Source organism: Streptopelia decaocto (genome assembly GCF_964273445.1).
Source record: "Streptopelia decaocto genome assembly, chromosome: 5".
NCBI classification, from domain to species: Eukaryota; Metazoa; Chordata; class Aves; order Columbiformes; family Columbidae; genus Streptopelia; species Streptopelia decaocto.
Window position 1 is genome coordinate 23,007,013 of NC_138659.1, and position 15,695 is coordinate 23,022,707.

Sequence of the window (15,695 nt, forward strand, 5' to 3'; positions counted from 1 at the left end):
TTGGGGAGACTGGATATCCTTGTATAAAATGTTCATTTGTTTTACATTAGCACTAATGCAAGCATGTAGGACCCACTGGTGTGAAAGGATTAAAAGCAGCAGCATTAGACAAGCATGAACATTTCAGAGAGAAATCCTTGTTAGAGGGACCCATTGGGACTGTGTAACTTGATTTTCTATTTATTGATCAGATGCTTCTTGGTTTTGTTACCATTTGAAACTCCATTGGGAGAGAATCTTCCTGCTGTAGTACTGCAAATACAAAAATATGCACCAAGAAGACATTAAGGACCCATGGTCACTCCTTGGGATGTCTGTGTGGCTGGACTAATATTGGTAGAGATGGGATGCCTCTGGCAGGGGAAGCTCTCCTAGGAGAAATTGCACCGTTGACTGAAGACAGTTTCAGGGATCTAGTTTTAACTTTCTGAGACACAGTCATTTCTCTGGACATGTCCATCTCCTCTTTGACTGAAAAGAGACTTAAGTTCCTGCCCCTTTTATGTTTTAAGTATTACAAAAATTAGTTGTTTAATGTAGGAAGTATAAATTTCTTATTTTGAATTTTTTACTTAGTTGTGGAAAGAGTGGACTTAAGAGGAGGAGGTGCGCATGCCCGTGCAGATTTCTGCACCCACAAGCAAAGTACTTGATCTGTGATCTTCAATGAAAATGTTTCACTGCATTTTCTTGACTGTTGGACATTGAGGGGGCATTTGGAGATCTTCATCATCAGTTTTCTGCCTGTTTTCTAGATAGTAGCCTTACAACATCGGAAGTTCGGCTGCATTATATAATATTTCTGACCCACAGTACCAGATGTCAGCAGTACATAAAACACTCAAGGAAAACTCAGGCACTTAATGAAAATAATAGAAGTAGTTAATAAAGACACCGTGTCTTGAAATACATTTTCACAAGAAACACAACATATGCTGATGTTGGGAAATAAATTAAGATTTAATTAATGGATTAAAAAAGACATTAGACAATTTATGACTACTTTCTGTCGTTGACCCTTACTCAGATTAGGGTCTGGTCGAAGTATGACCTTACATAGTTATTTCCAATATGTGGAAGTGTACAGGGGTAGCTATATAGTTGGTTTACTGTTTCTCTGCTTTTTTACTTGTGTAGGAGAATCTCACTATAACATCATATTTACACAGAACTGCTTGTTACAGGTGCTTTTAAAAGTAAAGGCAGATAAATATGTGCTTAATGTTAAGGACATTGATGTGAAGTGGGTCAATGACCTGAGTGAGAGCTCATTGACTCTGTTCCATGTAACAGGAATGTCATTATTTGTTGCAGAGTACTCTGCACTGACATACAGCATGTGACAATCTGAAAAGAAAAAGCTTGTGACAATGCGTACTTATTATTCACCTACAATTATAAAAACTGTCTGCTATTTTTCTTAATTGATAGTGAACACTGGAGCATAATCATGTTGAAAGTGTCTCTTCAGAATGTTGCTTTAAAGAAATGAGTAAGAAAGTCTTCTCAAATGTTTTGATAGGTGACTCATGGCACTGGAGCTGCTGACAAAGAGCCAATGTATCCAAGCCTATAAATATGCAGTTACGAGAGCTCTGGAAACATGCGTTCTGGTAGTGTGACAGATTCAAAAGGCACTTTTTCTTCTGGAGTAGGTTTCTGAAGTTGCGTTCTTCCTGTTCTACATTCAGATACTGTTGTCTAATTAGACTAATTGGTTGGCAAATTTGCCTTCTTTTAAATAAAATTAGATTGGAGTTGAGAGAACAAATATCATCAGAAACCTGAATTACTCTTTCTTTACATAATTGTTTCTCTTTAGCAGAGCAGAACTAGGCTTTATTTTTTCTAGAGGATTTCTGCCTAGTTGCCTATAAATGACACTTTTCCAGAAGGAGGGAATATTGGCAGTCTATTTATAAACCTTTAAACAAAGTAATCATAGTAGAATGACTGACCTCCACCTTACCTGCGGTGGTAGTAATGGATACAGCTCTAACAAATAACTATTACTGGATGGTATGTGTACAAAGTGAGCTTGCCTTAAGTCAGTGCGTGTTTTGTATTGTCTTCTGAAGACCCAAAATACACTGAGCATAATGAGAATGAATGATAGCTTAGATGTGTTCTTTCCTTGAACTATTGGCTGTATTAGATCCACAGGTCCTGTGCACACCTAAGAATCTATAACATCCGTTTCAGATGAATTTGGAAACAAGGGGCTGCATTCTTTTATTCTTGGTCCAGAGATTAAAATTGATCACAGGAGGCACAAGAGAGCAGATGGTAGTATCACAGCTCAATGTGGTTAACAGGGATAGTGCACGGCTGCTGTTCTACTTAACTGTGTGCGTACAGGTTACAAATATTATTGATTGCAAGGGTCAGTGAAGGCTGGAGGGAGGTTGTGTCGCTTGATGCTATTCGGTATTTTTTAAGGGACAAGAGCTATGAAGCCTTATAGCAGCTGGGACAAGTACAGTTTAAATCTGACAAATGGAGATTTATGTTTGTGTGAGCTGGCAAAGCCCTTCAGGTAGAAATAATAAATGGAAATTTGATAGGTTGTTATATCATAGGTCAAATAATGTGCTGTAGAAGAAGGGGGGGGAAAGATTTAATTATTACCTTTTCATCAGAACGCACTGATGAGAGGTTTTCAGTTGTAGATCAGTACTGCAGAAAAATGAATAATGTTTAGAAGTCTTTTTCTGAGGCATCATTTTAAAAGATATGTAGAGATGGTTTACCTGAAGTGATTCAAAAATGCAGTGTAGGCAGAATGATACAGGAGTAATTACTGAATAAGCTTTATAGCATCTCTTTGTTCTTCTGTGTGGACAAAACCAGTGTATTAATATTTTAAGATTTAAGATAAGACAATATAGTATGTTAACAAAGAACTGGGAAGGAATGTTTGTTTCCTATATTGAAATTTCAGATAGGTTGGTAATTTTTCAGTAGTATTTGGAAGACATTGCTGGTTTATACTGAAGAATTTTACATTAAAAAAAAAAGGTTTGAGTGAATCCTTCTTACATTTTAAAAACAGGAATAACCAAAAAGTCCTATGTTTTGCAAGTATTATTTAGCATGTGGGATTTTCTTTGTGGATAAGTAAGATTTTACAGGTATTTAATATTGATAGTTATATGGGGCATAAAAGGTGTAATTAATCCAGCCTATTGTTTCATAGTCACCATATGCAAACAAAATGGAAGGTATGGAGATAGCATGCAGACAGAGTAATAGTAGTTGGTTTAAGAAAAACAGCTATAGTTAGGTATTTCTGTGATTCTTAACTGTTTATATTTGTAACACCTTGATACCACCTGTCAGCTATTATATTACCATCATATCAAAAGTATGGGATGATTTAAACTAGTACAAGTTGATATTGTATCAGTACACCTCATTGCAACTTCCTTGCTGTAGAGTGCCTGAGATCTGATCAAAGGTATTATTCCAGAATATTAATTACTGAATTATTTCTCATACATTTCCACAGGATGAACTGACTGCTTTTGATTGTTTGGTTTTTTTTGTTTGGTTGGTTTTTTTGTGTGTGTTTTCTTTTTTATTTTTTTTTATTTTCAACTGTTGCTTTGCAACAGTGTAGAGACCTATTATTTATTTTCTTAGTGATTCCAACTAAGCATTTGTGACTTTTTCTTTGTGGATGTTTTCCATCAGATTTGTTCTCATTTTATCCATTCCCTGCATAGATACCATATGTAGCTTCTATTGATCCAACTTTTCAAGATTTTTTTTCCATTTTTTTTTGAAACAAAAGAAAATAACTGAAGAGATCTTTTCTGTGCTAACATTTGACTTTCCCACTGTAAATTTTCATGGGGTTTGATTATACCTATATGCCAGCATGACTGCCTAAAACTGAACATGTTAGACAGCTAAGTTATACTGAATCTGCTTGGGGAAAGATTTGTTTCTATCGCAAACAGCTTTTGTAATATTTTCTGCTTTCTTTTCTGTAATCTGCTCCCAATCACTCCATGCAGTTTATTTTGCTTTTGCTTGTACATATTTGGATTTTCTGTAGTGTATAAAATCCTTCTACACTGACATATGGTTTCTGAGGTGATAGGTTTTTCATGTCCTTCAAGTTACTGATAGACAGTCCCCAAGGAGGTGATCATGCTTTTGTGGCCACTTCAGTTCAGCACTGTTTACTGAACAAGAGTAAGCGTTGGGACCAGTTTCCTCTCTAGTGTGGTGCAGCATATCACGCCAACAAATAGTTTCTGACTGGTGGCTGGAGGAAACAGAGCCCCCCTGTGTCTTTCCTTTGACACAGTGCTAGGAACATATGTGTGGAAGGAAGAGGGAAAGGAACTGGCAACATTAGCATGTCAGATCTTAAACTTCAGCATCCCTGCTATGCCAGTTCAAGGATGCTCCTGAATAGTGACAGTTTATGCTAGTGGCCAGATTCCAGTCAGGACTAAAAATCCAGTTCAGCTGTATTGTAAGCAGACTGAAGCAGGCTCTTTTCCTGAGCCAAATGGTACATTCTTGTGTTAGAGATGAATTTGACTGAGACAACTAAATGTGTTTCTCCTAGTGACCTTTTCAGATTTGTCGCTAGTATAATAAATGTTACCAAGGTGACATAAGGAAGGTTTGCAGCAATATTCCACTTTATTTTTTACAGCAGATGTTTCTTCAGTTACTCTGTATTACAGTTTACAGAACTCTTATGTTCTACAAATCAAGATTCATAGCAAATTGTTTCATTGCTTTAAGTACCGCAATAAACAATACCAGGCAGAACAGAACCAGAGGGAAGGTAAGCAGACTTCTGCATTCATCCTTCTCTGTGATGAGGTTTACTTCATTGCAATCTTCACATTTCAGCAAGTTGTTTTACCAGGACTACCATCTAACTTCCTGTCATGCTCAATTTGACTATTACTTCAAATGTGGACAGCATTAAGTATCAGTTTCCAACCTGAGAAGAAAGGCTAGAATTACCATCTGTTGCTTAATTTAGGAAGCCCAACCCAGTATCACTTCTAGTGTGTCCTTTAAAGAGTTATGTTTTGAAAATGCCTGGTCATACTGTATGCTTCAGTTCTGAAGAGTGCATTTAGAGGTTAAGTACTCAAGTCAAACTGGGAGTTGAAAATCTTTATGATGCTTAATTGAATACTCAGATATTGAAAATTGCAAAGTCACCATATCATTTCTTCAGATCTTTGTTTAATCATCTTGAAATGCTGATGATTTTCACTAAAATGTATTACCTTAGTCATATTCGAGTGTTACCGCAATAGCACTTGAAGTGCAGGTCCCATATGTTGACCATAATAAAATTAAGAAAAGCAATTAAGACTTGGCTGTTTCTGGTAGGCTAAAGCCTTGAGAAAAGATGGACTGATTATTGTAGAACCAAATTAGGAGTGGACTCTAGATCTGATGGGACTAATGAGTTATGGTTCACCTTTGGACATTTTGGATATTAGATGTCGATCTAATCTGAGGATGGGATCACTAAACGTGAAGACAGATAACAAGGCTGCAGTATTTTATAATCCAAGCTCAGACATACAACACTGGTTGTGTGGTCATAATCCTAATTTCCATCACTCACGTGCATTGATTCTGGACTCTGCCTGTGATTCCCATCTGCAGTTTTTGATACCTGGCTCTTATGAAATTTTGGCTACACCTAAACTGGGATTGGACAATTGGCTTCACAGAGAAGTTGGATTACAAGAACAGATTTAGTTTTGGCTGATCTGACTAATTCGTTCCGATGATTTCAATACAATTTGCAAGAGCTTGGATTGTTGTCTCTGTGTCTAATTTAGCAACAAAGTAAGGTGTGAGACCTATAGACTGCATTACTTGCAGGTTCACCTATGTATTATGGTATGGACATAGCTGTTCAACTTAGAATGCACTGCAGCAATTGTGTATAGCTCTTGCTGATAGATGTGAAGGGTGTTCTTTCACATATGCTGTACATAGTGTTCATTCTAACTTGAGGGTAAGAAAAGGCTAAGCCAAATGTCTTGTAGTTCTTTTACTTTTCTCCCTTTTATTTTTCTATGAACAAGGCCTTTAGCCATCATTGGGGAATTACTTCTACAAACCTTGGAAGTGTACCTATTCCAAAGTAAAGAAATCATTAATAAAAAACACTAAAAAGGAGCAGTTATATTACAAAATAAATATAGCAGGCTTACAAAGAAAACAAATTTGAAAGAGCCACCTGCTGTGGAGATGAGGCAGTAATCTCAACAGCAGGAAATAAACGGAGAGAGGAAGAAAATACAAAAGCATAGACATTAAAAAAGTAATTAAAACACTTATCTCCATCAACATACATAGCAAACAAAAAAAAAATCAGCCACCTAGAAAACATACTCTATTGAACCTCACAACAGGAAGTAACAAAGCTGCTACTATTAAAAAAAAAACCACAAACCTGCAGCAAAATGAGAGAGATCCTTTAAAAATACAAGCCTCAAAAGTATTTACTAATGTGTTAATCGCTAATGGACTGACCTTGAGAGAAGCTGAGCACCTACAGAGCATTTGCAACTTTACTGGGCATTTAGTCTTTCAGAATAAAACATTTAAAAATGTAGAGAGAGTAACTCTTTAGATACCAATGACTTTGTGTTCCATTTCTAATGAATGTCATAGCACAAATAGTCATGCTGTGTTTAATATCATCAGCTATGTGGCACAGCTTAGGTACCATATTTGGATAACTGTTTCAGTATGGTTCACATCTACTGTTGTGTAATATTGATCCTTAGACAGCAATGTTATCAATATTGATATGGATGAACGTGGCTTCTTATAAACAAATAGGTAGAGCATGTCCCACTTCATACAAATAGGTTGTATCATGTCTAGGGAAAACTGTAAATTTGACAGTTATGAGAATCGGCTGTTTTGATGTAAGCTTTCAGGAAAATAATATACTTAAAACTCATGGTCTAACTTATACAATTCATGGATCGTGTGACAGAAAATAAAACTGCTTTAAATACATAGATTTTGATCTCCATTTCCCCAGACCACAAACTAAATAGACTTGTTGAAGAAGGAGAGGATTCAGAAATATTAAAGGATGCTTATGCACTTGGAATTTAAAATATATTCTTTCTTTTCTGCCATGCACCTTTGTAGTCACACTGACCATATGGTACCTGTAGCTGCAAGTGTCTGGGCAAGCGTGAAATGCTATCAGAAGTGTTACATCTGAGATATTTTTGTATGGTAACACAAGGAGCAAGTTGGAACTCTCAGTGTGTAAAAGGGCAGGGAGATGGGACAAAATGGGTACATTGGTGAATGGAGTTTGTTGGTTTTGGTTTGCTAGTTCTAAAAGGCAGAAAGAAAACTGCATAACCACGGAATCCAATTTTCTTTTTTTTCTCCTTTGTATTCAATTTGGATAAATTTACAAATGTAATGTCATTTTGAAATTAAGTTGAATGTTTCATTATTAAAAAAGTCAAAATAGAGTGTGTTGGCTTTTAAAAAAAAATTATTCTTGGTACATTCAAACTCAGATTGTATTCACCAGCCTGAATTTACATTTTTACCTAAAAGTAAGAGGTTAGTAAAAATTCAGCCAGTTCTCATCTTGAAAAATTTCTGCTGTCAGGACTGAAACAGCTAAGAATCCAAAGAGAGCGAATATTGCTTCAAAGATCCTAGCTCTTCATTTGTTTACCTGGTGCAGCTTAAGTTTTTCCAAAATGTGGTTATTATCACAATTAAAAATCAAGCAAACCAAACCTTTTAGTGTTTGATGTGAGGAAAACCAGAAAACCTCACAATGCCCTAGTAAGTTTTGTCCCTGTAGGCTGCTGTGTATTTACACTTCAGCTTGAGCTCAGGTTTTTTTGTCTGGAGATTTGTTTTCAGTCAGCTGCCAGTGAAAACTACATTTGACCCTTACTGAGGAAGAGGGCTTATTTTGGATGTCAGTTAATAAGACTGGCTGAGAAGTTCATTTGAAACTGCAAATCTGCCCAAACATGTTAGATTTAAGTAATCCAAACAATAAGTTCAGGTTCACAGGGCATTCTTTTTTCTGGAGGGGAGGGGATTTGATCAAAGTAAGACAGAGAGACATGCTGTGCCTCTACTCCCACTTTAGTTTTTCTTTCCAGAGCAGGCTAATGGTTACAGTAATAGCAGCAGTATTCATTTCCTTTTCAGACTTAGCTGATTGATGTGTTGATGTGCCGTGATTTATTTGGTGCAGCAACCAAGTGGACTACGTGCATTGCTCTGCATGCCAATGCCTTACATTGCATATACATCACTCTTGCGTATTGCCTTGTATATCTGACAAATTGACTCTAATGGTTTAGCGATTCATATTTCATCTGGACTAGGAGATTGTGAGAGGATCTAAATTCTGTCTCTTTAAATGGAGATGATGGGCTTGACGCTGCCAGTTAAGAAAATCAACATGCATCAGTATTGTGAAAACAAAGAGTACAAGGTCTTGGTAGTAAGCAGATGTTGTCTTCCCCCCCCCCCCCCCCCCCCCACTAATATATATGCATGTATATAGTTATGTGTATATATAAAAGACAGAAAAAGGGGAAGGTAAAGTCTGTGTTTTCCAAAGCCACTGTTACAGCAGCTAATGACTTTGGCAAGTATATGGTACATCAAACATGGGAGAAAGACCAGTGCTGAGGTATAGTCCTGGAGAAGGGGTCGTGGGGATCAAATGAAGGAAAGGACGAATGAGGGCTTCATACTAAGTGATGCTTACTGAGAGACAGCTGGAGCATCTGAAGGTGAAAGGCAGGGCCTAGCAAACTAGGGGGTCAGGAATAGAGATTAATTGCTTTCTATGCTGTTCCTGACCCAGACTGGGACTATCTAGATTAGCTTTTGCAATGCTGAACTAGATATGACATGCAAATTGTTATTTTCACTATGTTTCTGCTTTATTCTTAGTAAATAACATTTTCCACAGACTGTGAGACTTCATTGTGTGCTTTGGCTATCAGTTGCTTCAGAAGCTTGTTCCCTGGCATCAGCAGGTGAAGGGGAGGAGGTTTTGGGATGCCCGGGGCCGTGCCTACCGAAGGTGGGCGCTGGGCATCGCCCACTGCTTGTGTGTGGTTGTGCATAGTCCATCCCAACAACACCTGTGGAATTTTGTTTCTAGGCTCCCTCCTCTTGGTTGTCCTTCAGAAGTGTTTTAGATGGCTTGCAGGTGGATTTGGAGAGGAGAGAACTGACTACCATTGGCTTCAGCCTAAAACCTAGGGGAAAGACCTCATGTTTTTCCAAGCATTTTTTCTTGGGTGGCTCCTGGCTATTTTGTGCTAGTGTGTGAATTCCCTTTTGCTAAAGGATCTCTTTGATTTATCTTCAAAGGGTATTTCTCTTGGTTCATTATTTTGACCTAAATTGTGTCTTTCATAGATGACTGGGGTTTTTCAAATTTTATTTCTTCTCTAAAACCATTTGCTCAAAACTACATTTTTCCTCTACAGCTGTTTTTTTCATCAAATGTTCTCTCTCCTGAGAGGCTGTTGGCTATTTATCAATATTTGATCTGTCTGTAAAGTGTACTTCTGTGGGGTGGCTGTTTATTATGAAGTGGTGCCTCTCTAAAGTGGATCTTATCAGTTTTTGATCTCTTTCTCTGTTTGTCTACCTCTTTTTTTAGCTATCCTAGTGGCTTTAAGAAGTATCTCCCTATTTTAACAAAATTAAATGCAATAATTATAAAGGCAAATACTAAACAGCAGAAGGAGATACATGAGAACCCAGTACAACTTCCAGCAGATGCTTAGCAGAGAGCTTGGAACTGTGCCAGCTGTTTATAGGTATAAAAGAAAAATCCTCTGCATTTCCTTGAAATGTAAATATTGCAAAATTGGTTTTCATGGAGTTTTCAGCAAAATGAAAATAGTAACATAAATAGCAGAAAATGCCATGGATACCAACTACCTCTTAGTCTCTTTTTTTGTTTTATCAGCCAAGCTGAACATTATTGAATCCAATGCATTCTTAATCCAACTCCTTTGATTTCAGTGACACTGAACTAGTGATGAACTTGACCATAAACATTGCAACATTCCCTTAATTCTATACTTTCTTCATCCTGTGGGAGCTCAATTACTGATGCTGATAGAGACGAAATTAGGAGGTGTTAAAAGCGGCAAAAATAAGTGGGGAAAAAAAAAATTGTGTGGGTTTGTCCTTGGTTTTGAATTAGGATAGATGTTAGGTAGAAAGGAAATGATCTTTAATGCAGACTGCATGTCTCAGTAAGGGCAAGAGTGTTTCTCCCAAGAATAAACTGAGACCTCTGAGCTGGCTTACAGATACCTCAATAGAAATAGTTGCATTACTCCGTCCTCTGCCTGGAGAAAGTCCCTGAGAGCTTTTTCAGAGGTACTCTTCTTGTCATAGATGATTTGGCAATATATATATAGAGGAAGACCTATGCAGTTTTAAAAATAATTTCTTTAATGCATTTTACATATTGTACTTTCAATAGAACTAAGTATTTCTGGCAACCTCTCAAGATATCTATTATTCATTCTTCATTAGCTGATATACCAATCTACCCAGGAAGTACAGCATTCAGAGGTCTTGAAGCTCAGTACGTGCTAGTATTTTCTAACCTTATTTTTCTCAATATCCAACTCTTGGTCACCAACGTTTTGAAAGTCAGTTGTTCGGCAATAGTCAGAAGTCAAGAAAGTGCTCAGTAAGATAAGATTTTTAAAATGTAAAAATGTCAGGATTTTTTAATTTACTTTTTGGCTTGTAAGCCTTTCGAATTCACTGAGAGTATATTTTCATTGTGTTCACTGAAACTGTTAAAATTAATAATATCCTTTTTTTCTGATTGTAATGTGGCACCTTCACTCAAGGATCTAGAGGCTTAAGAAACTGCCTCAGTATCAGATGACTAATACAAAATCCTGAACGTTCTTATGACCGAGTCCTGATCTTATGCTGTAGTGAGACAATTTTTGCTGCTTCTGTAATATAAAAAGGCTGTAAAACTTCCCTACTTGGAACAGCACTCCTCAAAGTGCAATCCTGCTTTATTGTTGACACTAACATGGTGTTATTGGGGTTTTCCAGAACAGTATGTCGTAAAGAGGAGAAAGATTAGTCTGCTGTCCTCCATGTCTGGGAATGGAGAGAATACAGTTTGCTTTGCATGCTCCAATTCTGCCTGCTTGCTCTGAGTTCTAGTGTTTTCTTAGAAAAACTGTTGACATTTACCCCATTTCAGTATGTATTATTAATTAGCATGCTTTGATAATATTATGGGGTTTTAGATATAAAAACAAAAGCCAAAACCCTCTTGAAAATACCCTGATAGATCATTTCATTTGCATGAAAAAAATGTTTTAACTTCTGTGGCAGCAAGGCTGGTGTTTTGTGCTGTCCAAATGTTCACACAGCAACAAGAAGAAATTCTTTGATAATTGGAAGATGGGTTTTGCTGCTTCCTTTTAATTGAAAGGTATTTGTTGCTATTATTGGTTGTGAAGTGTATCCCTGTCTGTATCCTACAGCTTCTGTATAGATGTGTGCTATTAATAACTATAAATAAATGTCAGCCAATAAGGACTTCAAGGTTTTGAGAAAACAATCAAGAATGGCAAATAATTATGGCATTCAAATACTCACAGATAATGCAGATCTACAGCATTGCCATTTGTCCTCCTCTCCTCATCCATTAAGCTGTTTATTATTGCCTCATTTGTATTATCTGCAGACTAGCTGTATTGAAAAATGCCTCAAAACAAAGGGAACAAACCCATTTCACAGCAGTAAGAGTTACAAGTGTGTTCAGGTAAAGCAAAACAAGAAAAGCTTACAAGATTCTTCTCTTCCTCAGTAGCTTCCCTGCTTTTGCAGCCAGCATATCCTGTTCTCTCTGACCCTTTTCCCTGCTTTTGTTTTGATATGAGTTTTATGAGTACAGAGTAACAACCTTATTTGCAGTGCCAGCACTATTAAAAGATCACCAGTTAGGTAAGCTACAGACTGCAAACACGAAGCTAGTCATTTGTGGTGTCTTTTAGAAACATCTGTGGGTTTCTAAAAGTGCTGGTATTGAGGATGTTTTTGAGAATGTGCATGTGATGTGAAATATATATTTGTCATTGTAATTTGCCTTTTAGTTCTGATATGCCTGAAAATATCTGTTTTAGGTTTGCCAGAACCAAACAAAGACAGTATATTCCAAGGACTAAGAATGGATCAAGGATTCTACACATCTAAAGACTTCCTTCCTTTGGTAGCAATGGCAAGTAAACCAGGTGTGTGATATTTTTGTTACAATCATGTTCAGCAAGTCATTAACAGTTATTGATATATCAAAATGGACAGTTGGTTACACAGCAGCACATCCAATTACAAAGCACCTCCCAATGAATAGGTCTGAGTCAGGGTTTTCTCCTGGTGAGCTGCAACCTCAAGAGTGTGGTCTGGAAAGTCAGTCCTAGAGACTGTAAAGCAAATAGTCATGTATAAAAATCTAAGCACATGGCAAATCATTACCCCTAATAAGTTGTATTTGTTATTTTGAATTCTATTCAAAAGATTTCATAAGGTTCTCATATGCGTAAATTATATGGATATAGTGTATATATTATGGTCTTGAAAAAAATCTGACATTAAAGAAGCTGTTGCCAGCCCATATAAGCAGCTGCTTTGTGTATTATTGATAAATGATTTTACTTAATCCCAAGTCATGTGCTGCATGTTTTACAGACACATTTAAGGGAGCACTAGTTCCTTACCCAAAGAACTTACAGGCTAAGACTCAGAACAACAGTAGTATGCCAGGAGTTAATAAGACAACACTCAGTTCACAGGCACCAAGTGCAGTTTTGTTCTATGCTTTTACATCCTTGTTTTCAGCACAAAGATGGCTCTGCTTGGTCCCCAAGGAGTATTGCTGCTTTCAGTGGCCCTAAATGTGAAGTCATAAGCCCCAGATGGCTGTATGAGATGTGGCTCGTGATTTCTACACCATGTTCCCTCATGGTCTAGATTCCCCAGTGTGTTCATAAAAAATAAATTACCTTGTACAGTTTTCTGAGCATATACTTAGTGCAGTATGTGGTCTTGTACATATGACCCCATATTTAACCACACATATGCCTTTTTTATCTACAAATTTATTTTCTTCTGACCATTTAGAAATTTCTTATAGCATCATATAGGGTTGCCTGCTTATTTAATAGACTGTAAATGATGTGTTAAAGAATATATCTTCTGTGACAAATTATTCTGATATAGAAGTGTATTACCTCATTTAATGCAAAATATTTACGAAGGGAAATTCTGCATCCCATCTGTCCCATCTCTCTGCTGTTTTGATCAAATGCTTATTTCTGTCTGTTTTCTTAATCTCAAAGTTAGCTCAAATGAATCGGGAGAAAAGGGTGGTTTTTTGTGTTTTTTGTGTTTTTTTTGTGTGTGTGTTTTGTTTTTTAAGAAAGAGATGTTTAAAAATGAAACAGATTGACAATCTGCACTGCAAACCGTTTGTAGATTAACAAAGAAAAACTAATTTCTGCAAAACAATCCCCTCTTATAATAATTTGACTAAAAATACTTTATAGAAATTTGTATGGACGTGTAGCACTTGTATACTGTAAGTTGCCTGCCTGCATGAGGGTCTGTATCTGTGATCTGCATATTTTAAAAGGAGCAAAGGAGCTCTCTCAGTTTGCTGGGATATGTAATGATTTTTTTTTTATATGAAGTCTAGAATGAAAAAAATTCATCAGCTTTGAAAAACTAACCTTTTCTGACTGACACTGTAGCTATAGCCACCTCTTGCTCTCTAAAGCATGGAATTTTAAAACAAAATATACACATCCTATATCTTGCTCTATCTTCTTCTTTTTTTTTTTTTTTTTTTCCACTGTGACAGTCCTCTAAATAATAGACATAATAGACTTACAGTAAAATTTGGATGTATACTACTTGTTAAAGTACTTTCATCCAAAAGGGGTTTTCTTTGCAAATACATATTTGGTGTGAATTTACCTTGGAAGTGGCTTTGTTACCAAGAGCAAAGTGGGCTGCTGCTATGGAGCCGCTCTGAGCTGCCATTCCCTTGCTGCACTTGTGCTTTTTCTGCTGCTCTGTGCACAACTTTTGTGAAGGGTTAAGTTTGTTGAAAATAGATGAGAAAAGTTTGGAGAGAATGTTGAAATAAGAATTCTACTAAGTAAATAGTAAAGGTAATACCATATAGGAGGATGTTGTTTCTCACTCTGTTTATATGTCTAAATTAAAAGCATTGTTTCCTTAAATGATACTTGTGTTTCTTTACATTTGCATGTGAAAAACTGCTGCTAGTATAGCAGGATACTTGAGTTAGAGTACAATGATTAAATGGCCATCTTAGCACCTCCTGACTGAAATTATCACGGACTCATTGAGAATATAGCTTTAGATTGTTTATGGCATTATTTTTTAAGTTGCAACAATTTGCTTAATCAACACTTGCATTTAAACTTGCGATAAATGCAGTCTCATGCAAGGAACACACACAGTTCAGTTTTACTCAAGTATTTCTTGTATAATGGAATCAGTAAATACAAACTGTAGATGACAAACACATAACATCGTCATTCTCTCCATGTAACTTTTGAAAATCTTTTGTAGAAAGCCACTGTAGATTAAATGTTTTCTCCCAGTGAAAGATCTTGGAACTAATGTAGTAGTAGTAGTAGTAGTAGTAGTAGTAATAATAATAATAATAATAATAATAATAATAATAGTAATATTCTTTCTACGTCATGTTCAGATGCCTTAGAGAATAGCCTCTGAGACCTGTGTCATAGCAAGAACAGTGTCAGTGCCTTATAGAAAACTGAGGAGGGGACTAACTTTGAGAAGTTATTACACAAAACTATTAACAACTGTTCATCTTTTGCAAAATACCAAGTATAATTGTTTATAATCTGTTAAAGGTCGTTGTTTTTTTAACTAGGAGGATAATGAATCTGATAAAAGAAAAACTTACTTTTTGGATTAAATGATCTCACAATGCTAATTTCAACCTGATAGGACCCACAACCCTACAAATGTTGTCATTTGAATTCTTTCCAGATAGAAAGGTGCAGCTGCTTAGAGTATTGACTATGAAATTATGTATATGAGCATATCTTAAAAATGGGAATAAAACTGTCTTTCAGTGAAGCAGAATAATTTGATAGTGACACTCCATGCTTGGAAACTGTAAGATGCAATTTTACACTTCTTTGGGTACAAGTACCTTTTGAGCTGTCATGCAGAAATGGTTTCTCTACTTGAAAATGGGCTTTTCCTTTCATCTTTCAGGGATGTGTGCCTGTCACTCTCCATTGCCAGCAATACATGGAACTGTGATTGTGCTTGGGGCAGGAGACACTGCTTTTGACTGTGCAACATCTGCTTTACGCTGCGGAGCCCGTCATGTGTTTGTGGTCTTCAGGAAGGGATTCACTAATATCAGGGCTGTCCCAGAAGAGGTAAAATTGAATAACAGTGTTTATGAGAAGAAATACTGGTTGTTATTTTTGCAGGGTCTGAAAGTGTGGTATAGATACTTAAAAGTCATCACCTAAAGGTTTTGTTTATAAAAATGCTCTTAAAATGTATAAATGTTTATTAAAGATCTTCATGTAGTCTCTGTATAAATAATTTTC

General features: G+C 36.5%; 1 protein-coding gene across 1 annotated transcript in view; it reads left to right on the top strand.

Moving 5' to 3' along the window:
• The window catches only part of DPYD (dihydropyrimidine dehydrogenase), a 345,406-nt gene that overhangs the window by 142,067 nt on the left and 187,644 nt on the right, over nucleotides 1-15,695 (top strand). The window contains exons 9-10 of the mRNA XM_082053772.1: nucleotides 12,198-12,305; nucleotides 15,349-15,518. Of these exons, the coding sequence (XP_081909898.1) occupies nucleotides 12,198-12,305; nucleotides 15,349-15,518 (278 nt within the window). The remainder of the gene's footprint in view (nucleotides 1-12,197; nucleotides 12,306-15,348; nucleotides 15,519-15,695) is intronic.